General features: G+C 40.1%; 1 protein-coding gene across 3 annotated transcripts in view; it reads right to left on the bottom strand.

Annotated features, from left to right (window-relative positions):
• The window catches only part of UBQLN1 (ubiquilin 1), a 34,895-nt gene that overhangs the window by 5,878 nt on the left and 1,895 nt on the right, over positions 1-27,122 (bottom strand). For 2 of the 3 annotated variants that reach the window (XM_073345067.1, XM_073345066.1), the window contains exons 2-8: positions 14,468-14,619; positions 11,814-11,929; positions 9,933-10,195; positions 8,871-9,029; positions 7,831-8,074; positions 4,202-4,344; positions 2,942-3,025 (exon numbers count right to left, since the gene is read on the bottom strand). In XM_073345067.1, the coding sequence (XP_073201168.1) occupies positions 2,942-3,025; positions 4,202-4,344; positions 7,831-8,074; positions 8,871-9,029; positions 9,933-10,195; positions 11,814-11,929; positions 14,468-14,619 (1,161 nt within the window). The remainder of the gene's footprint in view (positions 1-2,941; positions 3,026-4,201; positions 4,345-7,830; positions 8,075-8,870; positions 9,030-9,932; positions 10,196-11,813; positions 11,930-14,467; positions 14,620-27,122) is intronic. The other variant, XM_073345068.1, reaches the window with a different exon arrangement.

The raw sequence follows: 27,122 nt of genomic DNA, 5'->3' as shown, positions 1-27,122 counted from the left end.
AAAATGTTACTGTACTAAATGCAAAGCTTACATATTATTGTGGGCTAGGATTTCAGGTAACCTCTTGGGGGATGTGATGTAAGACCTGGAAGTTCAAAGGCATAATCTCAGTATAGTCTAGACAAGAATGGGTTTTCTGGGACAATAAGGGTGAAGTGAATTACCTAGGGAAATGTTAACACAAATTATTCACTTCCGGTGATGCAAAAACCCTGAGGAGAGGGTAGCTGTCTTCTGATTACCTGGTCCTGAAGGCTAATGGCCTGAGCTGTATAGAAACAAGATGACTTCCCCAATCTTAGTTCTGAGACAACTATAAACTTGTAAACCCAAATGTGGGTTTTGAAGGACTGACATCTATCAGAGCCTGAAGTTGGAGTAATCTCTGGTAACTTTTTACCATGCATGTCAGTTCTTCTATTGTTTTTAAACATTTTTTCTGCAACGCTTTTACCTTAAGAATAAATGTGCTTCCTTATAAGGAGCTGTGTGGTCATTTATAACAGAGGCAGTATATTGGGCGTAGCCTTTGGAGAAAAAGCAGAAGCACAGATGCTGGCTTTAGGCAGTCTGGCTTGCTAGGTGTAAATTATCACAGTGTAAATTAGGGAGCTGTGCAGCTGTAACACCCCAGGACAGGAGGGAGAGAGATGTGGATCTCTGCCCAGGAGAGTTGACAGCTGAGGAGTTGGGAGCCTAGAGGAAGTGCCTTTGGTGGACCACCAGGGGATGGGGGTAGGGGAGAGGGGAGGAGGATAAAGGTGCAATTGGCCTACATTGTGACAAACTACTCCAGAAGCACTGTTTCTCACTAGTCGTCCAGTGAAATGTATCATATGACATACCTGATCTTCAGACCAGGACTGCTATTAAGTTTAGACTTTGCAAGTGTATGCTCAATACCCCCTCTCTGCATTATCTATAGTGCCATATCAGCCTACTTATGTACACGAATGCTATCTAGATGATACATACAGTCTGATGTATACACTTAAGATGGCTGGATCAAGTTCCTCTTCACCTGCTGGAACATCTGAACCTGTAGCTTTCACAACTATTGATAAGCACAAGCCAAATCCTGAGATCTGAAAATCTCTAGACACTGCGAAGTTTCAAATATGAAACTGAAGTTCATGGCTTCGGCCCATCTCTTATCAGAACTACATAAACAAAAGGTGAAATCTTGCAATGACTTTTGAGTGACAAGATTTGTCTAAGATTCAAACTCTTGGGGGTTACAACAAAGACAGCACTCTCATTTACCATTTGGAGAATCACCTAATGGATTCTAAAATGAGGCTGGCTTAGTATTTGGTTGTGCTATTTATCATCTTGTCTTCAAAGTTACAATGGACCATTACCAGATTTTTGACAAACACTGTGCCTCAAAGGGAAGTGGCTGAAAATTAGGACATGCCAAGAACTATTTCCTTCTGTGTTTTGAGATTGTGGCACTCCTTTCCTCTTAGGGAAAGGGGACTAGTTTCAAGGTCCACACTTGAAGACTAACAAAAGCAAAGTGTTTCAAGAAGGCCCTACCAGAAGTGGCTGCTCCTCTAACAACCATTCTTATTGGGTGTTTTAGTATAGGATAAAAATTATAAAAATCCTACCATGTTAGGCTCCTAACCACCCTGTTCTCCAGTTTTTCCCTTAGGCTATGTCTACACTACACCAAAACAGCCAAGGCAGCTGACTCAGGCTCATTGGGCTCGGGCTGTGGGGCTATAAAATTGCCGTGTAGATGTTTGGGCTCAGGCTGGAGTCTGGGCTCTAGGACCCTTACATGGATCAGGCCAAGTTGTTAGCTTCCACATATGCAGAACAGGATCTGGAGAAAAATTCTAAACCTTCTCTGATTAAGTTCAGGCCAGTAATGCTCAGTGAGATATGAGAAGTATTGTGGGCCCTTCATGCACACAATACGTCTTTTAGATACGTTGAGGAAGGTCAGAGGGAAAGAGCTAGATCCACAGCTGGTGAAATTTGTCAGTGTCTCTGAGGAAAGACCCAGTGCCAACTTCTGCAAAGTATGCCGCTATGCACTCTTTGCCTTTGCACAACTTGTCTATCATCTAGTGTCCAACAGTTTGAGTTTTATTATAATAGAAAAGACTGACAATTCAGAGCACCTAGATGTCTTAGATTTCCTTACTCCTGTTAATCTGGTACAGACATGAGTATAGATCAGAAACTATATTGATGGATGAGGATCTCTCCCAGGAGTGGTAGGGCTGCACACAGCTGTGCGTGTTCTTCCTTGCCGAGCACTCCCACAGAGTAGTACTATGCAACTGCTCATTATCCCAAATGACACAGTCACAACAATTGCCATGGGATTCCGTCTCACCTTCCCTCACCTAGAGGATTAGTGCAGAGGTATGGGCTGCAGTGCTTTTAGCTCTGCATCTCCATCTCACCCTACGCAGTCAGTGGTTTGAACACCTGACCCTGCCTCTGTGGAGGCTGAAAAAATGGATGAGAGTGAGATGGCTAAAGTTCAACCCAGATAAAACTAAGGTTATTTTATTTGACGTATGCAATCTGGCCAAGCCACAGCGCTCTTATCAAGAAGGTTCAAGACCTCCACGAAGTTGAGTCATCATGCAGTTCCCAACAACATGCATCACGGTTTGTGGCTGCCCACACTGACATAGTGGACTTTCTCATTCAGGGCACACTATCAGGCCTCTACCTTTCGGGGAGGGAAAGGCAAACCAAGAGTTCATGTTAGTGGTGGAGGAAAAGGGGTTTGGGTTAGTATTTGCAAGTATTTAAATCACTAAAAGCCCAACTCCCAAGTGAAGCTAGTGTTTGCAGTAGAATCATAGACCAGGCCTTTATGCTTTCAACCAGAACAAAGCAAGACCATATGTTTGCAATTCAGCTAACACTACACGCAAGATGTTTGCTGACAACAGTTAGCCTCTCTTTTACTCACTTGTTGAAGGAAAGTTGGGAGTTGTTGTCTCATTTGTTCCTGAAGCTGAGGATTTCCAGCAAATAAGGGATTATTCAGCATCATCTATGAGGCAAATGTTCAATTTTAGCTGCAAATACTAAAGACAGTAAATAAAGCTGCTCCCCTCTCCATCTCCCCCTCCCCCCAAAAAAAAGGTGATTTAGTGCAACTTATATATTCAGTACATTTATAATTAACCGTTTAATATGACAATTAGGATCTTCTTTGAAAAACAGAAATCTTTTAAATGACCATGTTGTCTTCCTTCACTTACTGTCCAAAACTGACTTCTGCTAGACATCCAGTCATCTAACAATGGACAACTAGGTGGATGGGTTTTTTTTGTAATTTTTTTTTTTTTTAAAGTTTTTATCCAGATGGAAGTGCCATTATTTGCATAAACATCCCTTTGCAGATGAGATAGACTGAAGAGGATGAACAGGATAAGACTTGCATACTACAGAGTTAAGGACTGTTCCTCTATGCACACATTCAATGTGTGCAAAAAGCCAGTGAAGCTCCCCTGCTAAGTGTTTTTTGTTTTTTTTAAAAGCATGAGATACTTTCCATTCCACTCCACGTGGCACACATCCAACCTGTGCTGACCCTTTAGAAGCTGAACCCACAGGCATATTTGCACTATAAGTGATATTAGGAAAAGACTATGCCGCCATTCATAAAGCTGTAATAGTATTTGCACTTATACAGCAAATGAAAGCCATACAGGAAGGTCACAGCTGACGACTGAAGATACAAGTGCCATGTATCTGACAGCCTGAACAACTAACTCCTAAAATCAGTTTGGGGCTACATAGACCAGTGGCCCTGCCTAAAAGTTTGAGACTAACTTTTCAAGTGGTTCCTACATGAAATCACAAGTTTATGGTTGTTAAAACATTTCACACTGAAGTACACACAAAAAATTTCAGCTCCCGTGGTTGTTCTGTCCATCTAACTTAGTACTACCTGGCCCCTTCGGTTCACCCAAGGTTCTGAGCCAAGAGTTTTTGCAGTTTGCTTTACAGTCTTGCCAGTGCTCCCTGTTTAGCTCTATCCTGCAGTTAGACTCAGGAGGTTGACTGTCAAGATGTCTAACTAGGAACTGGAGAAGCATATTAATAGGCTAGTAGGTGTTGGTGTTAGCACATAAAATTGTTACTTTGTTGTGACAGTAGTTATTGCATGATTTTGCAATCCCTCTCTTTTCATTCAGTACATACAATACATAGGTGCCTTTACCTGTGCTGCAAGATCAGGGTTCTGGCTTAGTGACTGCATCATGCTTCTCATATAGGGTGCAGACAACATGTTCTGCATAAGCTGTGGATTTTCTGTTATCTGCTGCAACAAACTCTGCATTCCTGGAGTGTTGAACATACCAGCTTAAAAAGTAAAAAATGGTCACTTTAGCAATTCATAAGCATGAAAATAGTGACAGATGCATTTTCATTTAATTATAATTAAATATGGTGATGAGTGCATAACACTTCCATGATTTAACATGAGAGAGTAATTACTGTCTATAATGGACATCAGCCACCACTCATCTCAAGAAGCTTCTCCACTTTTAACCCATAATCCAGGGGTAGGGAACCTATGGCCCGTGGGCCGGATTCGGCATCCTGCTTAATTTTATCTGGCCCATGGCAAGTCTCGGCGCTGCAGGCCAGAAGCACCAAGCCTCTGCGCCATCCCACGGGGGACTCGCCCCGCTGTGGAGTGAAACTGGGGTTGCCAGGCCATTAAAAGTCCAGTTGGCAGCGCAGCAGGCTTAAGGCAGGCTCCTTGCCTGCCCTAGCTCCGCGCAACTCCCAGAAGCAACTGGCATGTCCCACCCCGCACTCCAACCCTCTGCCCCAGCCCAGTGAAAGTGAGTGAGGGTGGGGGAGAGCAAGCAACTGAGGGAGGGGGGCTGGAGTGTTTGATTTTGTGCAATTAGAAAGTTGGCAACCCTAGGGGAAGCATGTGCACGGTAGCCAAAAGATTAAGAAGGAACTGAGGGGGTGGTGGGTAGGCAGGCCTCTATATTGAGTGTCATCAAGGCAAGACTCTAGGGGGTACCCAGGGCGACCCGACGGATGCTGCTAGGGAAAAGTCTTCCAGCTACCATGCATATGCACACACCTGGTAGGAACTGACATGAACAAGCACTCGAAGAACAGGCTGTTAAACTAATAAGGGCACTTCTCAAAATTGTGCACTCTCCATAATTCTTTTAAACCACTCAGAAAACCTGATTATCCCATCACAAATGGTACCAACACTTCTAGAAGTGTGTCCAGTCACACCCTTCCATTCCTACATAAGCTTCCTGCACACAGTTTTGGAGCTGTCTTCAAATGTTGATTTACATATCTTCAGTTACTCAGTCTAGTCATTCCTTCACCATTTGACCATGTGCTATCACTACAAAGTCAGATCCAGCAGACCACTTCCCACATCTCGTGCAGGAAGAATGCGTTGTGCTTTTTGGGTAACCTGAATAATCTACCAACATTAGTAAGCTTGCAAACAGCTCCAAAGAGAAGTCAACTTCCAAAGCTGTGCAAGAGCACTGCGAACAAGTTCTTCCTTAACCTGTGAAACTTCAGTTTGTAACTAACAGCGTTATGAGAGTGTGGAGTTGACACTGAAACCAAGATATTCTACTTTTCATTTTGTACGCTTATTCAAAAATGTTAAAAAATAACTTTAAAAATTAGGTAAATTATTCTCTGGCAAAAAAAGGTTTATATGCCAAATTTTTGCCTGACTTAAATTTTCACATCCAAGTTTAATACCCATATCCAAAGACTTAGAAGTCATACTGAAAGATATGTACTAGTTACATCAGTATGAACTGAAATGAATTTGAAACTTTCACAATTAAAAAAACAAACAAACAAACAAACAAAGACTATCTTGGATATCAAAACTCTATAGACGTTTGAGTTACATTACTAAATCCTAATTTAAGGTAATTCCATATAATCAAATAATCCTAGACTTTTGGGGTTTTTTTTGCTTCCTGTCATGTTTTGCAGTACTTTGGGGTGGAACACAGCAGCTGGTTTAACACAGAAGTGGCTGCAACAGATCTTTCTGTACCTCTCCCTCTGCTCCTGTGCCTGTCCTTGTCTCCCTCCCCTTAACATGCACCTTTCTACACTAACCAGTCTGTCCCAGCCTTCCTCCTCTCTGCACTGGAGCAAGTCAGGCTGTTTCCCCCCCACCATGCTACTTGAGAAGCAGCAGGGGGATCACTTACAGCACAAGCGTCTCCCTACTCTCCTCTGGTGAATGGAGCCACGCACAATAGCCCTTGGCCTACAGCACAGAGTAATTAGTGGCAACGTCAGCCCCTGCAACCTGGGGATGCTGCATGTTTAGTAGCTCTGTGGGATGGGGCATGCTCAGTGAAATCTTCTGTAAATACTGCTGCCGGCCACTAACAGATTTATGAGCATGAGTGAAGTGCTATTTATAAAGACTTGTAATTTGGAATAATTATGCTAGGTTTTCACAGAAATCACAAAAAGACCCATCCCTTAAAATAGGGTGATGGCTTTCATCTCTGCTCCAAAGCACAGAAATACTAGGGCTTCAAGGAAGAGAATAAAATATTTTATTTTTAACATGCGTTAACCATGTTTTCCCTGGCTCGTTCTCAGAAATGGAGAATAATTTTTGCTGAAAAACTTTAAAAAAATTTAGTGTTAGACTGAAAATGTCTATGCTGGTGTCTGACTAAATTGTTAATATGACAAAGTTATAGGCAACTGAAAACAAGGTTTTATAATGTGAAATGTTCAACAATCTTCATTATAAGCCTTGAGACCAGCACCACCGATAATATAATTTTATCTAAACAAGTACTTTCTCTTATTTTCCCTTCTTATTACGATGTATCTTTTGCCTTTATATTGCAGCAAATCCTATTTTCCTCCAAATCTATACCAAAGTAGTTGATACCTTGATTCTGACCTCCACTCTGGCAGAGATGTCAACCTGCATCGACTACTTATTAAATTTTCAAACAAGCACCTTTGTGCTCTCTTCCATGGTGTCTTTCGCACAGGGGAGGCGATCCCCATAAACATCCACTAAACTGCCTCATTGTCCTTAAACTCTTGTTTGCTGTGTTGCCTGCAGAAAACTTGATATAATAAGTAGCTGCGCTGCTGAGACCAATGTGCATCATGGTGATCATGTTTTCTTGCTTCCATAGGCTCTTCCTGTCTGTTGTGGCCACCCTTTGTTTCTTGACTTAGATTTAGACTGTAAGCTCTTTGAGGCACAGACAATATTTTTTGTTATGTGTTTGTGCAGTGCTTAGCACAATGAAGCTGTGGGTCCGTGACTGGGGCTCCTACGTAGCATGAGAATACAAATAAACTGACTTTGAAGTTGGGGCATTACTATTACAATTTCTAATATTGGTTTATTTAACACATTCACATTTCATTCCTCTGTTTACATGGTAAAATTTCAGTTTGTTTCAGCTCTCACATGAACTCTATATGTCCTTTCAGGTAAGTGGGAAAGACTGAGAGGCTGTATCTAACAATATCTCATTCACTACCTACTTTACTGGACTTTTGCACTCTGTCCAGTGTGAAGAATGTTTTCAATTTGTCTAGCGAGTCTCTGCTTTTACTGTTATTTTAGCAGATCTGTGGCTCCTCTTAGTGTTCTTGAGATAAGTTTACTTTGCATGTTTGTTTTCCTACATAGGACTTTGATACTAGTAAAGAGAGCTATGCAAGTAAATATTAGTAACACTAAATCAAGTCATTGAAACACAACTTTGTCCAACACAAGAATGTCTGTCATTTCAGCAATTACTTGCACCTGTGCAAGTAAATACAATTCTACCATAATGAACATACCTCCTACTCCGGGTCCCAAATTAGGCATGGTTGAGCCTGGTCCTGTACTGGTGGAGGTGCTATTTCCAACACTACTGCTGCCCCCACTTTCGCCACTGTTGCTGCCACTGGTTGTGGAACTCTGAGAACTGGACTGAGGAGCCCAAGGATTTGGTAAAGGGTCTCTATTTTCTGTACGAGACGGCTGACTTTCCCCACCTGAAGATGCATTGCTTACTAAGGAAGCAAATGGGTTACCTCCAAACTACAAAGAAGGAAAAACAAGGAATACCATCTATTAAAACCATCAATTTTATCTCTGCTAGAAATGACAGGTTTTGAGACATATGCAAAATTACAAACTTGAAGACTCTTGACTCTGAGAGCAGTCTTTAATTATATTCACCAAGCTAAAACCAGTTTCATGGTAGAATAATCAGCTGTTTTGAGATGCTAATCTTAAAAAGGGACATTAAAAAAATAAAATAAAATAAATCACATCTCTCAAAATGTTGTACCTTACTATAGCAGCAACACCCAGGATTTCAGGCTGAAAGTAGGAAGGGAAAAATCTATTTTCTATTTTGTTAACTTGGTGCATTTGTCAACACTTCCCTTAAAATGAAACTGACTATATATCGTCAGGATATTGAGTTTCTCTCTTGTTGAAAAGACTTAAGAAAAGCAACAAAAAAGACTTCGGAAACTGTGCATAAGGAATCTAAGATAGAATTTCCTGAACCTATTTAAAGAGTACTTTTAAAAACTTTTAGGAATTTAAGTCAATTTCAGAAACTTCAAGTTAAGTGTTCCTTTATGAAACGCACATGCCATAATCACTGACTTTCAGACTGTGTCACAAAACCAAGAAACACAAACTTTACTCTTTCAAGGTTGAGAGTTTGGGATTTCTGCAGTCCTACTTCTACAAATGGAAACAGAAGGTGCAGTGACTTCTAGCACCAAATTACATTTTCTTGAATGCTTGTTTAAACAGTGCATAATTTCCTTCACTCCTGAGAAACTGATTTAATATTAGGTTGTATGTACCCATTTCTCACCTGCTCTTGGGCTGCATTCAACATTGGCTCCTGAATATCTGTGTACATGCGTCGCAAGGCATTGTATCCACCTGGTATGCTCTCAAGGTTGCTCAAGGCTCGGTCTTGGTTTCTCATCATTTCCTGCATCATTGCAGGGTTTCTCGCAAGTTCTAGGGTCTAAGGAACATTTAATCTGTATTAGTAAAAAAATTCATTCTAAAGTGAAAACAACATCTGAAGCAGTGTCTCCATTATAACAGTTATTTATAGATTATCTAACCCACTGCAGTTAGTTTGAACTGCTGTTAGAACTAGAGCAAGAATTTTTCTTGTTGGAATAATTAGAAAGTTAAGACAACTGAATTTTCATCTGCCATTTTGTCAAAATTGTAAAATGCTGAAACATTCTAGTTATATGGTACTGATACAAACAGTATGAATGTATTGTACTGGGCAAGAGAGAAGAAGGAGGACACAGAAAGTTACGTCCAAGTTCATTTCTATTCAAACAGAATTAGTGAATTTACTAAATATTGTTTCAACTCAGAAATACAGTATGCTGCTTTCAAATAAGAACCATTTGAAATAAATATCCGGTTTCTCAAATCCACAGTATCCATCAGTTTGTGTCTTAAAAGCCTCTACAGTGTAGAAGTATGCCAGCACCTTTCAACTGCATTTAAAATCTGACTGAAGTACTAAAATTTATATTAAAGAGTATTGGTTTTTTTGGCAAGTACATTATTGGCTGTATAACAACCCTCCTTTCTCAAAGAAAATAGGAGATCTGAAGTGCACACAAGTTCTGTCCTAATTTAACTTCAAAAAATTTAATTATGTAATCCTGAAATACTCTCCAGGGAATGTTATGGATTATTTAACATTAAAGACAACACATTGAACTATGTCAGACATTAGTGACTAGAAAAAAAATCAACAGTATTTGCCTAGAGTAGCATTCTATGAGTTTTCCTATATGATCCTAACTTTCTCAGCAATACTTCAAACACTCAAGTCAGCACATTTAATTTTATTAAAGAATTTTAAAGTTTATTAATTTACAGAGAACTTTCAACATACTTGTCTCATTATATCTGGATTATTAAGCATGTGACTGATCTCTGGATTTCGCTGTATCAATTGCTGCATTTGAGGATTGGCCATAATTAACTGCCTCATCAGGTCGGGATTTGAAAGCATGCTCTGAACAAAGGGATTTTCCATTATCTGAACCATCATTTCCGGGTTGGACATGAGCTGTCGCTGCATCTGACTCTGTAACTCTGAAAAGTTAGACGTATTCAGGCCCAGGCTACTCAGACCTGCAAGTCCTCCGAGGCCACCTTAAGGGGGGAGAAAAAAAAAATTGAACTTTCTGCTTTTAGTACATTTCTAAATCATTTTCATCTGGACAACTTTTCTTAAATACAAAATACTTTAATGTATCACCCAAATTTCCAGACAATGCAAAACAGTGAGAATTCCATCCTTCCCAGACACTGAAGAGTCCTTCCTCCAAAGTCTGTTGTTTTAATAATGAAGACATTTAGCTGACAACCAATACTTTGGATAAGACATACATGTTATTACCACTCTAGTAATGTTGATGTCTGTGTCCTTCAGATTTCAAAAATTTCTCCCTTGTAAATCATGCAGTATATACATGCATGTCTGCAAGAGTCTATTTGCAGGAGTCATTTAAAATTTAACAGAGAGGAAGTATGATAGCATTACAATACAGTATATTTTCCTTTTATTTTGATAAAGCAGAACTCTTGCCAGTTCCTAATGCATCAGGTACTAAAAATAAGGTAAAACAGTTTTCTACAATCTTCACGCTGTCTAAATTGCAAAACTTCAAACTGACCCCAAAATTGTGGCAACCAAAATCACTCATGAAAATCTGAGCCACTTTAAACTCATAACAGCAAATGCTTACTAATTTTAACTTTTTTATTCTATTCATTTTTCAGAAAATGAAACGAGATAGAGGGCCTGAATCACCAGTGTTAAGTCTGGTGCGGGTAGCAGGAGAAAACCACTTTTCAGCTGCAGAACAGGAGTCTGTCTGTGCTTGGGAAATGTATGCTCCGGAAGAGAAGGTAAGATAGAGCTATTAGGCCCAGTGATTTGATTTGGTCAGAGAAATATGCTTGTAGGTGGGGTAACAGTTTTGTCACTGTTGTTCACAATCTGGGTGACACTAGGGGCACAATTTCTGCAGTGCCCTCCACTCCTTGGACCAATCCAGATGCATTGTAGAGCAGGGGTGGCCAACCTGAGCCTGAGAAGGAGCCAGAATTTACCAATGTACATTGCCAAAGAGCCACAGTAATATGTCAGCAGCCTGTCCCCCCTCCCCCATTAGCTCTCACCCTCCAGCCCCGCCCTCCGTGGCCCCACCAGTCAGCACCTCCTGCCTGCCACAATCAGCTGTTTCACATGTGCAGGAGGCTCTGTGGGAGAGGGGGAGGAGCAAGGGCATGGCAGGCTTGGGAGAAGGGGCAGAGTGCGGGCAGGGCCTGGGGCAGAGCAGGGGGTTGAGCAGTGAGCACCCCTCCGGCACAATGGAAAGTTCACATCTGTAGCTCCAGCCCCAGAGTCAGCGCCTATGCAAGGAGCTGCATATTAACCTCTGAAGCGCCGCTTGCGGCTCCGGAGCCACAGGTTGGCCACCCCTGTTGTAGAGCATGCACAGCTCACAGGGAGCTCTATAATTTTCACACTACCAGTAATGCTGGAATGAAACACCAGCTGCACCTTGCTATTCGTTGATGTGCTATATGAAGCAGCAGCATAGGAGTATTCCATGTATGCAAGATTTTCCACAGAGGAAGATTTCAAGGAAATAAGATTCCTACAATCAAATGCTGAAATTAAACCCTTTTCTCTAAATGGGCTATAACAACTCAGGGAAGGGCAGTGTTCTTAACCCACAAAGTTAGCAGATAGAGATTGTACCCAAACCAAAAGGGCTGCTGTTTGTTGAGGGGGGTGTGGAGGTACTACTGCTTGATGTCGATGTGGTAGAAGTATTCCCTGTGGTGTTCGTTTGCTGTACAGGATGATCTTGTGATCTGAAAAATAAAGTTAAAACTATGAACCACTTTACTGAGGCAATTTAAAAGATTTCTGGAAGGATCCAGAGACAAGTTAGCATGAAATAACCAGAACATAAATTATGACTATTCTCATATATTGTGTCAATACCGTTACTTAAACATGGACAGCAAGTAATCTGGCTTGAGTGATTTATTTAGAACATGCTTTGGGTATTTCTATTTTCTGCCCAACTGGATATTAAACTCATATCCCCAGCCCAGACAAAAACCAGAATCTCAAGATTCTCCAGGACAATCTCTAAAAGGAAAGATTTAAACGCAAATAGGGTTAAAAAGGTGATCGTGCATGTTTTATCATTCCAAAATGATGTTTTCACTGAGATCCCAAACCCCACCCCTCACTGCAGCTGGAACCGTGAGCAGGATTTCTGCCAGGCACTGAAGCAATTAACACAGTACCACAGCTATTATTTCTGATAAGCTTCAGCTGTTTTCTGAACAATAGCAGGTACCAATCCATTTCCCTTCCCATTGTTTTCTGCTCAAACATTGCAAATAAACTGAGAGAAACAAAACCATCCAGACATCTAAATTATCTGACAGTGCAAAGTAAAAGCCTGTCCTACCGAACCATTTCTAGCTGGGACACTGTGGCAATTCTAATCTGAAGGCCAATTGTGGATACAACTATAAACAGTCTACAGCCAATACAAACAAAACTGAGTCATTTCAGGCTGCAAGTGTTGTAACACGTACTGCACACTACTGTCTATTCAGAGTTAGAACTCTTCAGAAAATGGGAGCACAATTATGTAAACCTGGCTACTGATTTATGACCAAGTCTGTTCCCAAACTTGGTCATGGCAGATTTCTCATTTTCAGTCTCAGGATAGCAGTCCTGCACTTGACGGATCAGCTCAGCTTTGGAAGGTCAATCTGTCCTTTGCTGAAATGATATGGACCAGTCCCAAAAATGTGAACACCCCCTCAGCTGCTTCTGGTGCAGTTCGCTGTTGCAGAAGGTAAGGAACATTCCTGGAGCACCGCTTACACACGCCCTAGACAACTGCAATGGAATCGCCCTTCCTTGCACAAAAGGCCTGTAAAAGCAGCCATATGTTTGTATGAAGAAACAACATTAAATTGTCTTGGCTAAAGAAAACAGATGATTTGCAGTTCGTAGGAAGTGTGTAGGTGGCTAGCAGTTGTGGGAAGGCCTTGAAAAATGGTATGCTTAATTGAACCTACTGGGCTTGGAATGTGGCTTTACTGGAAAAACTGGACCTGGAAGGTAACTGATAAAACAGGTGAAAAGTCTTGAAGAAGAAGCCCCAATCATCAGGGGTGGTTCTACGTGGCTTTAACAAAAAAAGGTTTCAGAGTAGCAGCCCTGTTAGTCTGTATCTGCAAAAAGAAAAGGAGTACTTGTAGCACCTTAGAGACTAACAAATTTATTTGAGCATAAGCTTTCGTGAGCTACAGCTCACTTCATCGGATGCTGTAGCTCACGAAAGCTTATGCTCAAATAGATTTGTTAGTCTAAGTGCCACAAGTACTCCTTTTCTTTTAACAAAAAAAGAAATTCATAAAGCAGTGACTATAGTCACATAGGTTCTGATACATAAAGTATAAAAGGGTAAACTCAAAAGGATCATTACTAGTACCTGCTGTCCAGCTGAAGCCAGCCAATGTGGGTTTGAGTGACCTCAGTCTAATCCTGCAGTAAGTACTTGAACAATGCTTATAACTGCATGTTACTGAATGGGCATATGATTGCTTAGGCATTTAAGGCACATTTGGAGCAGCTGTATCAATGGCATTCAGCCTTTGAATTTAATAAAGGATTTTAAGATTAAACTGGTGTCCTGGTGATGCCTGTATTATCAATAAAAATAATTCCAATAGGGCTTCTGCTCTACACCTGGAGATTGACTTAAAGGTAAACACAGTTGATGTGTTCATCTTTTGCAGATATTTTTCTTTCAGTTGGGCATGGTTTGAAGTTGCTGAACAGGCTGCCTTCATCCCGGAGAGGTGAAAACTCAAACACCTAAGAAGCTTATAGGGCAACAAATAATGCTGGTGTGCAGCACTCAAGTGCCAGAATTGAGTGCCAAAAGAACAGAAAGTTTTTTTATTATTAGCAACCTAAACCCATCTAGAAGGGAAGAACATGGCAAGCAATACTCATGAAAAGAGCACTGTGACTGTAGAGGCTCAGCTCCTACAAGGAGTTTTCACTGACTGAAGTCAAGAAGGCGCTGACTGGAAAGTTTTAAGTGCAGTGGTGAAGTTCAGAAGGTGGCACATGCCTGCCAAGAGAGGAGGCTGACACTCACACTATCCTGCTATTGCAGCATTTAGGGAACAAAAAACTTCAAGAGTTTGGAGATTTCCACCTATGCTTTTGCAAGGGACCTCAGGACCAGGAGTAAGAATATTGCTTTTTTTTGAGATCTAGTAATTGCACAATAAGATCTAACTGGGAAAGGAGAATATTTATTTGGTTTCTTACAGCTAAAAAAATAGAAGACAGCTTATCAGCAAGGTTACCTGTTTTGTGTTTTGATGACAAGGTGAACAGTGAGTCCATCGTGAATCCCATGCTGGGTCAGAGTATCTTGATCTTTTAAAATTTTTCCAGCAAATATTAATACAAGTTGATCTGTGTGGGACTTGAAACGCTTAGAGATTTCTTCCTTAAACTAGATATTAGAAAGAAAAAGTTAATGTGATTATGTTTAAATCAGTGCATTAACTATTCTATTTTAAAAAACTTTTGAGATTTGGTGAAGGTATTTTGCATGTTTACTATTTTCAAGTTTATACAATATACGCCCCCTTTATTAAATGCTCCCTCAGTTTTTTATTTTTGACAATGACTATGAAGTCAGATCATTCCCATTTGTAGATTCAAAATAATAAACAGTATGTCAATCAACAGTGTTAGAAAGTGATTAACTTTAAATCCTTTCCTGCACCAGCCACATATACAACAAAAGCTTAATGTCAAGGAATGAGAAAAAAAAATCTTGGTTATCTTTTTCAATTACAGCTTCTCTCATATAATTTTGTATAGGTGTCTATGTAAGAGGTGTAACTCTTATTAACACCTGTAACAGATATAAGTATTTGAAAACAGCATTTTCACATTAAGTAAAACCCATTTTTGACAATGTAGTATTAACATAATGTTAGGCTTGTTACAACTTCACAAAAGGAAGCATTTCCAGTGTTCTTATATTATCGCCATGTACTGAAATGGGGTCAAATTCCTGTGGTCAAAGCACATATAACAGAACCATAGCTAAGCTGAGCAAATGCTACCATGGCCATCTAACTCAATTTTCTTGCTCTTATGGGGGTTATACAGCAACACTATTTTGTAATACTTCTGTGTAGTCTATCATTTCACCACTTAACTTCTGTACATGGTACTATGCATTAGCTTTACAGTGCTGGTGTGATATTTACAAAGTTATGGAAAGCAGTTGTGACAGATACAGGAATTTCTTGCATATCCTTGGGAGACCTTAAGTTCAGGTATATTTGAGGTCCATTGTATGAAATGCAAAGTTTATATATTATTGTGGGACAGGATTGAATGTAACCTGGGGGAAAGGGACAGGAGGATGTGATGTGATGCCTGGGATTTCAAAAGACTCTATGCCAGACAAGAATGGAGTTTTGCATTAATAAGCGTTAAATGGATTTCCTGGGGAATACCTAGGGAGAGGTTAATGCAAATTCCCCACCTCTGTTTAGAAAAGTCTGGCTTGCTGGGAATATCACAGTGTTGGCTGTGGAGATCAAGCAAGGAGGAGGCACGCCTCAGGGCCTTATTTCACCCCGGGGTGTTCGCTACTTCCCACCACCCAACACAGACGTAATGAGGTTAAGTGGTGTCTGTATAAAATAAGAACTATTAATTATTCCTCAAGAAAGGCTTTTAATGATTTTCAACGATAACAACAGCATAAACAAAACAAGAAAAGGAAAACCAAAGGCCAACAATGAATAAGAATACAAAAGGCAGATTTTACTGAAGACAAGTGCAAGTACAAGTAATATTGTGGACCATTTGCGAGTTTCTGAACAGTGACTCTACATATGCTGGTCCTGGCAGGTCATAATAAAAGCCCCGAAGACAAGCATAGGTAAAACTATTGTTCACCAGCCCTATATTCCTGGTGTTTTTAAAGGCAACATAAAGCTGACCAACGACAGCACTACATGCGTTTGCTAGGACTATGTAAAAGACAAGCAATAACACGTGCAAAGCTATTATGCATCAGCCGTCTACTATTGATTTTATACTATGGTATCGATACAACTCTTGGCAAGGAACAGGAGGGAGAGAAACGTAGGTATCTGCCCAAGAGAGGTGACAACTGAAGGGCTTGGAGCCCAGAGTGGGTGCTCTTGGTGGACTACAGAGGGGGGAACTACAGGTGCAATTGCCCTGAACTGTGACAGCTGTTGCATATGCTTTTACTTGTCTTAAGTTTCTATTCTTATCACCAGAAAAAAAATTATAGAACACATTTAAAGAAATCAGGCAAAAGAACGGGAATGACTCAGTGTAACAGATAGTGATATGCAACATTTTCAACATCCAGATCACTAGTTCTAATTAGCAGTGACCAAAGTTTGTTGCATCCTAGGACTATGTTGTGGCTTCAGCCTAGTTATACTGAATATACCTCCACACCACAAAACAAAGAAACATACAACCAATGGCACCAAAGCCATCTTTTGTTGGCAGTCTCAGAAAACAGAATGACAAGGCAAGCTAACTATTTTGCTCTCTGCCCTCTAGCGGTGATCCTTGCAGGCCCTGGTTGCAGCATGCTGGGGCTACATAAGCAAGCGTGGATTGCCACCTGTCTGTGCTTCATCTATTCTGTGGATAGGTGCTATACTGACACACAAAAGTAATAAATGCATTTCATTTTAAAGAGAAAAGGAAGATATTTTGACAGGCTGATGACATATTGTGGAAAAAAATCAAACATTTCAACTTATTTCTTGATTTAAGGACTAAGATTGTAAGCTAAATTGCTTGGAAGATTTTAGGCTTTTTAAAATCTTTCAGAAGCTTGCCATTTTTTATTATTGATATGATCAATTTAATTTTTAAAGAAATCATGCTCTAACTGGAGATAGAAGTGAATTCTCATTCCATGCAAGACCCCAAGATATTGATCCAGAAATGAGTTATTCATTTATACTGCAGTAGCACCTATGGACCAACCAAGTCAGGTCCCATTGAGCTAGATACTGTATAAACATAGAAAGTGACAGTCCCTACTCCAAAGAGTTTGCAATCTGACAAAAAAGATAACACAACAGATGGATGAGACAAACAAGAAGGTAGTGTTGTGGCAGTGAAGGCAAGAAAACTCTGTGCCTACACAAAGCTTTATTAAGTCAATAGAGCTCTTCACACATGGAACTCATCTCAGGATGAGGATCTAAAAGAAATTATGGCTCAGAATTTTCTTTTTAGGGGGTTTTTTAACCTTAACTGACCTTGATGGCTACTTCTTGCTCAAAAGACACATTTTAGATACTGCTATTTACATGTGCTGATTTGTCATAAAAACAGTAGTGACTGGTAAAAAACACTGTTTAGTGACAGCTTTAAAGCTGAAGAAAAATTATTCAAGTTGCAATAAACGAACATTAGTATTAACTTTAAATTTAATCTTAAATCAAGTCTAATTTGCTATGACCCAATTTCTAGAAGGAACTACTCACTCAAGAGGTCAGGACATAGAACAATTTGTGGGAGGTTATATAACCACACGCTATCCAGTGCCATCAATATACTGGCATCAAAAGCAGCACCACCACTCCCTTCTCTCTGCCCAGACATATCTATGGTTTGCAGATGACCCACAAAAGAAACACAAAAGATGGGTGACTATGCCAGTGGTGAAAATGCTAACAGCCCCTGACAAGCTAGGGCACAAACAATTCCTACATGACATACCTAGGCCATGGAATTGGTCAAGCAATCTCTTCTGCATAGGTAGTAAAACTATTCTGAACTGTGAGACATTTTGGGAACCTAGCAGATTGCATCAAGCAGCTCACTACACAAAGATCATCTGCATTTGCAATAGCCGCAATTATATGGTTATACACAATAGAGATACAGTATCCCTCTTTTTAGACTTTAATCTGTTAACACAATGGGAAGCCATAGAAACACTGAAGAAAATCCAAGCCATTACTTGTGATTTTCAGCAATAGTGTTTCTGGATGGCGAACGGAAGCCAAGAATACCCAAGCCAACAGATTGCCAGTTTACAATGCACTTGAAAACCCAACCAACCTACCCACCCACCGAAACAGAACACAAGTTGAACAATGGGTACCCCAGAAACCAATTTTTAGTACAGGTGACTTCTAAACTATTGCCAGCAGCTAATCTCCCATTCCTGGAAAAAGTTATTGTTTTTCATTAGCTTCTGAATCTGCAATGCAACTGCCAATATAAGAAACCCTTCTCAAACAGGTTCTACACTAGAATTTGGCACAGAGGAGCTGCTGGTTGCACCTTTTAACCAGGCACAATGGACAAATAATCACATTCATTCTTCTGAATTTCAGTATGTGAAACGATACATTATGAGATACTTTTCACAGTAGGGTTGTGAGGGAGGACATTTAAAAAAAATAAATCAGAAAAACATTATTCTAGGGAAAATTAAAAAATGAGAACCTGAGCTGCCTTTCCACAGCCCCTCCTGGTAAGCCAAACACTGTCTGCTGACTCACAGTAAGCAATAAAAAACAGCAATTGTGAATGCATTGGTGCCCATTCATGTGCCTGACTGAAGACAAAGTGTTGTGAAATAAAAGGAATAAAACCAAGGGAATAAAAATATCCAGAAAGACCACTCCCCATTTTCAACCAATCGTGGCCTAGCATGAGAGATACCTATACAACTCATAACTATTAACTATTATAGCAAGGATTTTCAAAGAGGCCTAGAGTATTAGACACCCAACTCCCATGAAAACTGGGCACCAAATACCTTTTGGCCTGTTGAAAATTCCAGCCTGCAACTTTATATATCTAAACAAGAAAGTGAAAGCTGCTTGCTCTTCCAAGCACAGGACTTTTGTTTTGAACAGTGAAATACATGCAGTCCCGTACTACAGGAGAGACTGTCCAGGCTTTGTAGCTGGGTGAAAGAGTTACAACAAGATTTATGTTCCTAAAAGTCACTTAAAGTGCAGTTCTATTTCAAAGATTGACATCACCTTACTCAGAGCAGCTCCCTGTTATGTTCCAAGTGTCATCTGTAATGACAAATAAGTTTTTACTATTATTTATTCCTATTAAAAATAGAGGCAATGCAGCTAAAAGAATTAGCTGGATTCCATTCAGGTCTGGCCTACACCACAGCATTAGGGTGACCTAATTATGTCAGCGTACATACCACAGCCTTGCTCCCGCTGAGGTAAAAGCCTTAGTATACTGACATAACTCCACCTCCAGGAGAGACCCAGGGCTTATTTCAGTGTATTTAGCCTGACACAATGTTTCTGTAGACATTCTGTTACTTACAAGTACTGGTTGTCATTCTTGTCAATTTCACTATTCCGCTGGCACCCGGTTTCTCAGCACCCCGCCAGGAACAGGGCAGCCACACCAGGCTTCTTAGCTCCCCGCTGGGAATGGTGCAACCAACTGGACACTGGAGGCAGATCTCCCCTAGCCTGGCTGCCCCACAAGGCTCTCAGCTCCCCAGTGGAGCATGGCTGTACCCGACAGGAAACTCCACGCCCAGAGTCTGGTCAGCTGCCACGCTCTGGGTGAAGAGCCAAGAGCCCAACGGGGAGCCGAGAAGCCAGGTGTGGCTGCCCTGTTCCCCGCAGGGAGCCCAGGGGGAGGAAGAGGGGGTGGTAAGCCCAGCTTCTGGCAGGGAGCTGCGTGCGGAACTGAAAGCCCCGGCTGTCAGCCCCCACACTGCCCCTCTTAAATCGGTGGAAGCACTCCAAGTGAAGACACACACCACCAATAGAAGAAGGATTATGCGGACATGAACCATTGGCGGTAAATCAACCTAACATAGATCAACTTAAGTTTATAGTGTAGACATACCCTCTGTCTTACACAAAGGAATCAGTATTCTACTTGACAGTCCAAATACCTAAATTAAATCTGGGCAACCCCTTAAAATCTGCAGAATTGTATTTTCTTGTGATTAGAGAGAGGAGGAAAGAATTTTTATTTCAGTTCCTTGGCTGATTTGTAAGGTTGTCAGTTTTAAAAAAATTACTAGTGAGGCAATGTAGCCTGGTGGACAGAGCACTGGACTGGGACCCAGGAGAGTCTAATCCCAATTCTACTGCTGGGTACTATTGGGCAAATCACTTCAACTCTGTGCCTCAATTTCACCATCTGTAAAATAGGGATAATTATCCTCACCTCCTTTGTAAAGTGGTTTGAGATCAAGTGACAAAGAGCATGATATTCCTATAAACTGAGCAAAATGATCTGGAACTAACAGATCACTAGAAAGGCATAATGGGATTCCATGTTAACTATCACTTTTTGAAGGAGAACACCACTTTGAGAACCCGGCCAAGTATCCTTTTTTAGCATACAAGTCCTACAAAGGCGTTAAATTTAAACTTACCAGAGCTAGACAATTTAGTGGCATTCTTACTGAGAAAACTAAATGACTTCAAGTTCTAATACTCATAAAATGGCAAGTGTTTGCTTGAGAAAAAATACATACACTGCATCCACAGGTTAGTTTTTCCACCTAATTTTAAATTAGGCATTACAGAACCAAAAACATAGTAACCTACAAAGAAAAGCTAGTAGATTTATTTTAGGCAACACCAGAGCTATCTTAAAAGGGATTTTATTAAAGTTCAACTAACCTTATCTTAAAGTCTGACATAACTTTATATTAGACTGCTTTGTTTCGGCTACTGAAAGTAATATTTCTTTGGCATGGAAAATTTTAGTGCTAAGGAACATAAGTTACCAACCCCATCAACAAGGGCAGGTCCAAACAAAAAAATTTTTCCTCCTCCTCAGCACACAATCCTTAGTACTTTAGAATGTAGTACAAGATCTCACCTAACCAAATCAAGCATCTGAGCACCCACTGCCATTCTGTCAATGATTCCTCTGCAACAAAGTATTTCATTGATTAGTTTTTCTTTGTGGACTGCATTCATAACAGTATTTAGAGCAGCCTTTCAAAGTTCTGTTCCCAACAGACCGAGGATGAATGATTTTTTTAAAAAACCCCATCAAGATAGGGCAGAAAATTAGATTTTGTGCTTTGGTTTATAAACTTTCATGACAATTCTGATTTACAGAAAAAAGTGATGAAGCATAGGCAATTTACTTAATTCGGAATTATCACTCAAAAATCATATTTGATTACAAGAAACTTCAGACCCTTATTCTTACAGCTGTTTGATGCTTAACTATTTTGTCTGTCAATCATTTATCAGAAAAATGTTAGTAAAATACTTGATGGTATAACATTTTTTGTTTTGTTTTTTAAATATGGCACTTTCTACCTGATCCAGGTTTTGGAGGAAAGTAAATACATATTTTTTAAAAAAAAGTCACCATTACCAAACCAAGCAGTACCTTTTTGTTGTTCTTGAACAGCTTTTAAATCAAGTTTCCAGAATGTGGGAGAAAGAATTTAAGTTATGAAATGCCGAATAATTCATCCCAGCAGTGGTTTTTTGTGTTTGTTTGTTTGTAAGAAAAAGAAATGCATGAAGAAGAGTTGATGATTTGCAAGAATGAGTCAGTTCACATGAGTTGGCTGTGAGTTTGATGGCTTTTAACGTGTAGTTTAGGGAATAGAAGTGTATGCAAAAGAAAACAAGTCAAATTTTTACTCCATTTTTGAAACTTTTATGCACTCAGCTGCTTAACTGGAAGAAAGCAATCAGACAGATCACACTATCAATAGCTGGAGAGAGCAATAACTGACTATTATGTGACTTCAGTAGTTTTGAGAGTGAACCTAGGTTGATGAAAGCCACATCTATGTTATACCATTCATCAATCTGTGGACTGCTAGAAAACCACTGAGAAAGGATTGATTTACACTAGTTTACAGAAATTGAAAGCAAATTGCACACATCAGGAATATGAAAATATGGTGCCAACATTCTGTTCCCTTTCATATATATAGTTTTATAATTACGTTAACACTGTTCAACATCAGGCCTTAATATGTGGAACGTGGCTAAGCTGTAATTGTGGGAACCAATAACAATTTCGAATTGCATGATTTATGCATTTAAACATTCAACCATAGTGTTCCATGAATAGCTTTTTTCCTTTGGGTGTTTTAAAGATAAAGAGAACACTAATGCACAAATAGCCATCTTTCTATCATGCAGAACTCCAGAATACGAGATACATGTGCATGTATGCTTGTAAAAAGGCATTCCAGAATTTTAAAATTGAGTACAGTATAGTGTGCACAGCACATTATTTTAAAATACGTGGCATCTTATTTTTAAACTATTGGAAATCACTCCAAACATCTCAAACACACTTCAAAGAGGACAAGAAACACTGTATGGCAAAGATGAAATTTAAAAAAGGAATCATTAGAGCACAAAAACACTTGAAATTTTTCTCTAGGTTCGATAATTTAAGTTGCATTGTACTAACCTTACCAAGAGAAGATTTACGTGTGAGCTTAGGACAAATGAAAAATTTCAGGCCTGAGGGTAATTTTTTGCAAGAGTTATAAGCACTTCAATACAGGATCCTAAAATAATAGTGCCTTGACTACTACAAACAATCTATAGAATATTTCTATGTATGTTTTGGAGCATTTTAATATGCAAGTAGACTGTTTGCATACAAATTAAAAAGATAAAGCAGGCTGCATTTTTCTGCCAGGACTGTAGTATTTACAAAATAATGCATGACTTGACATTTGGGGATTTTTGCGTATGTGTAGGTGGATGGAAACAGTGAACTCCTTACACACAGAACCTTGAAAATTGCCAACTTCAGCCATGGATTGCATGAAAGGTTAACAGAGAGCATGAGCTCAGGAACACAAAGAAGCACACCAGTGAATGCCCAGTGAGCTTTAACTTCTCCAAGGTAAACTGCCTAAAAATGAAGAGTAAAGTTGTTTAAGGTGGCTGATTCTAACATCTTTTACCATTCAAAACACAGTTTAAGTCATACTATAAATAGGAGGAGAGATTATTTAAAGAACAAGAGGCCCTTAAAATGACTTCCTCTCCCCCACCCCCACTTTTGCCTTCTTCCCTATGACCTCTCCTAAAACTTCTCTTCTTAAAACAATCCAACTGAAAAAGAACTAACAAAATCATTCCCTTGAATACAAGAACGTTCTGGAATGTGCATCTTCTGGAAGAGTAGTCAGCATGCTCCTATATCTGTGATTGATTCTTCAAACAAAAGATGAAAGACCTAGCCAAATAATGTACCTAGTCTGGAGTCAGCAGGTTTACAGCTATTCCTTATCCCTCAATATACTACAAATCTTTGTATAGTTGTGCAAGTTTAGTAGCAGACCCATTTCAAAAACAGTGAAGCTATAGGCTCCAGTCCTTGGGTCAAGCCCAGCTGCATGCAGCACAGAAACAGAAGGTGCTGGGAAAGAGAGACGTGACAATATTCTACCTTTATGGTTAACTAGGCTACCTACAGCTTATTTGGGTTTTGATGCAAGTTAGAGCAATCTAAGTGCTGCTCTAAACTGCGCATGGCTGTAACGGTCCCCCAAGAAGCTGTCATGGCATCCAGGAAACACCAGAGCACAAAAACACTCGAGACACATTCCCTCCTGGCTTAAATACACCCTACACTGGGGCTTTGTCTACACTGGAAATTGAACGACAAAACTTTTGTCTTTTAGAAGTGTTAAAAAATAAAAAACACCCCCAAAAGACAAACATTTTGCCAACAACAAGCGCCAGTGTGAACAGTGCTCTTGCCAACAAAGCTAACCCCACTCGTCGGGGGTGGAAGTTTTTTGTCAGCAGAAGAGAAGACAAATAGTGGCTACACTGCGCAACTTTTAGCGGCATGGCTATAGCGATACAGCCATGTCACTAAAAGCTGTGTAGTGTAGACATAGAATGTACATGCAAGATCCAGACTAATTCACCAAACAGTGTCACGTGAGGTCTCATAAAAACTGGTGTCACACTGGTTGTCACGATCACTGTGATATACATGTATGAATGCTGTGTAAGGAGTTATTTATATATATAAGGCTACGTTTTTGTTACCAATATTTTTAGTGAAAGTCAGGGACAGACCACGGTCAATAAACAAAAATTAATGGAAGCTCGTGGCCCGTCCCTGACTCTCACTAAAAATATCCCTGACAGAATAGGGAGGCGAGTCCCCACCACCTGCCCCGACTGGGCAGCTGCAGGACCCACCTGCTGCCCCCAGCTGGACAGCTGCAGGGTGCCTCCATCAGTGTGGGGGCTGGGAGCTCCAGCCCCAGGGCAAAAAATGTCACAGAGGTCAATGGAAGTCACTGATTCTGTGACATAATCGTAGCTGTATTTATATACATGGAAAATTATGTTCTGAAACATCTGTTGTCCAGGGACTGGTTACCAGTAAAAATGAAAAACAGATTTTCTGTCAGAAAAGAAATGCTTATATAGTTGACTGTTCACATGTAAATTAAGTATTGTATGTTTCACAATTCTAATGAAGGACTAGGGAAAAACTTGAGAGAGAAAAGTAATAGGAAGAAGCAAACAGAGGAGGAAAGGCAGGAATATCAAAGGTTTCTGTGCTGTAATTGGGGGACAAAGACGACACCCTGTTATCCCTCACTGAAGAAGTAAGTGGACAGCGAATTTGCTTCATGAAAGCGGGATCTCATCCAGGCTTGGCTGAAAACACTGGAGAGAACTTCAGGTGAGATAAGCTTCTTCAGATAAGAAGATAACTTGCTAGTTAAGTTTAGTTTTTAAAAAGCATGTTATGATTTTGTTTTCTGTGTAACCATTTGTATTCTTACCATGGTAACCTGCATCTCTGTTCTTTGATTATGAACTTATTCTTGTTTTCACTATAGATATATCTAAGTGTTGTGATGCTAAGCACAGTGGTGATCCAGAGTTGAAGCTTACAAGCTGGTCTGTACTGTTTCTTTGGGAACAGCAGGCCTGGTAATTCGATGAGTGTTCAGTGGATAAGGGGCTGGACACTGCAGAAATGCTCTGAGGATGGTGGTTAGTGTTTGCCTATTGCTTGCTACCTGTACATTCAGAGCAAGGCCTGTGGAGGCCTGGAAGTCAATGCTTGTGCTGCCAGAGGCTGGTGGTTTCAGGGAACTAATCCACCGCACCGCAAGCACAAACAAGACTTCCTCACACTAAGGGCAGTTGACGGTGAGGTGTCTCACAATCCTGGGTACTGTCACATTGTTCTATTCCGGAACTCACTGTGCAGTACACTTTTCTTAAAATGAACTTCAAAAATAAGTCTCAAATGACGAAGGGATTATTATGCTGATATACAGATATGCAGATATACAGTTTAAGGTGAACTGAAAGGCTATTGAATCTGCCCACACAAGTTCAGACCCTCATCTAATTTCTACGTTTTTCCTGCAGCTATGGAGCACATCATTGTCCCTGCTGACACTAGCAAAAGGACCCATTGCTGACTACGTGTCAGCAACAGATGCAGTTGAACTGGTGTTCAAAACTATTTGGTCAAGTCTACACTTGAAATTAATCCATTTTTAGCACTGGTTCAACTGCATCCATTGCTGACAGTGAGCAACTACAACAGGTTAATGTGATTGTATAGCAAGAGCTGCTAATATCTAAAGTATTACAGGAGCTTCAGACCTTACATCCTCTCAGATGTTAGCAAGGCCATCAATTATTGCAGAGATGAAATCCTGGCCCCACTGACTCTATGGTAGCTTTTGCCACTGATTTCAACGGAGCCAGCATTTCACTCAAGGCCTTATCAGGTAAAAAGTAGGATCTAATTTTAACTAATTTGCTTAAGTAGGTATATATATTCTGTAAATCACCTGACATCCAAAACTTGTGTTTATTTTGGGAAAATATTTCATTACTCCATTAACTACTTTATAACTATTCCAATTTTTAGACAGCTGTCTACTAGCAAAGACAGGTTTTGGAGTAGCAGCCGTGTTAGTCTGTATCCACAAAAAGAACAGGAGGACTTGTAGCACTGCCACAAGTACTCCTGTTCTTTTTACTAGCAAACAGTGCATCTACATTAAAATATCAAATTTTTAAAAAGTAGTCAGAATTTATAGATCTACTGTAGATATATTTCATATATAGATCCAAGGAATAATATTTAATGATAAAAAGTCATGCACAAGTACATTGGTCTACCCAGATACTTATAATGAACTCATTACTATACTAACTAAGCAGAGCTTGGAAAATCCATTGGCAAGTGTAAAGCTTTTCATGGCAAGTGAGAGTCCTAAACTAGTTCCTATACAGAATATAAGAACTCTGAAAAACAAATTTCCAGATGTAAAATGATGCAGAGTTGTTATGTGTAGCCCACAAACAGCTCTGGGCTAAATGCTCAAAGACACCTAGGAGAAAAGTGACATATTGCCTATTAATTTCAACTAAAGATTTGTCTACATCCCTGAAATAGCTTTGAATATCTCAGCTCTAATGTCGAAAGTTGCAAAGTTTTGACAAAAGAGTGAAAATAAGACTAATCAGTTTCACTACTGCTATTCAGAACTCTCAGGTCAAGGGGGAAATGAAAAAACTTGTCAGTTTCACACAGCTGCTGCTTAGGAAAGCAGCCAGAAGTATCAAAGCACTCTGGAATTTTGACTAGGCAAGAAGAGTCCAAAAATGAAGCTTGCAGGCAGCATAGCAGAGAGCCTACCCCACTCCAGCAGTCAGGAGGCTCTGGAAAAGCTAAGGGTATGTCTACACTGGATATGCTACAGCAGCACAGCTGCAGCTGTGCTCCTGCAGTGTAGACAAATATTACAGAGATGGAAGGGGTTCTTCCACTGCTGTTGCCACTGCTGTAGTAAATCCAACTCTGACAGGCAGTAGTTAGGTTAGTAGTTAGCAGTTTCTACACCAGGGCTTAAGTCATCTTCATTACATTGAACAGGGAGTGAAATTTTTCACAACTCAAAGATGTAGTTAAGCTGACCTAACTCTG

This window comes from Lepidochelys kempii, chromosome 5, assembly GCF_965140265.1.
Source record: "Lepidochelys kempii isolate rLepKem1 chromosome 5, rLepKem1.hap2, whole genome shotgun sequence".
NCBI classification, from domain to species: domain Eukaryota; kingdom Metazoa; phylum Chordata; order Testudines; family Cheloniidae; genus Lepidochelys; species Lepidochelys kempii.
This window is presented reverse-complemented; position numbering and strand designations above follow the sequence as displayed.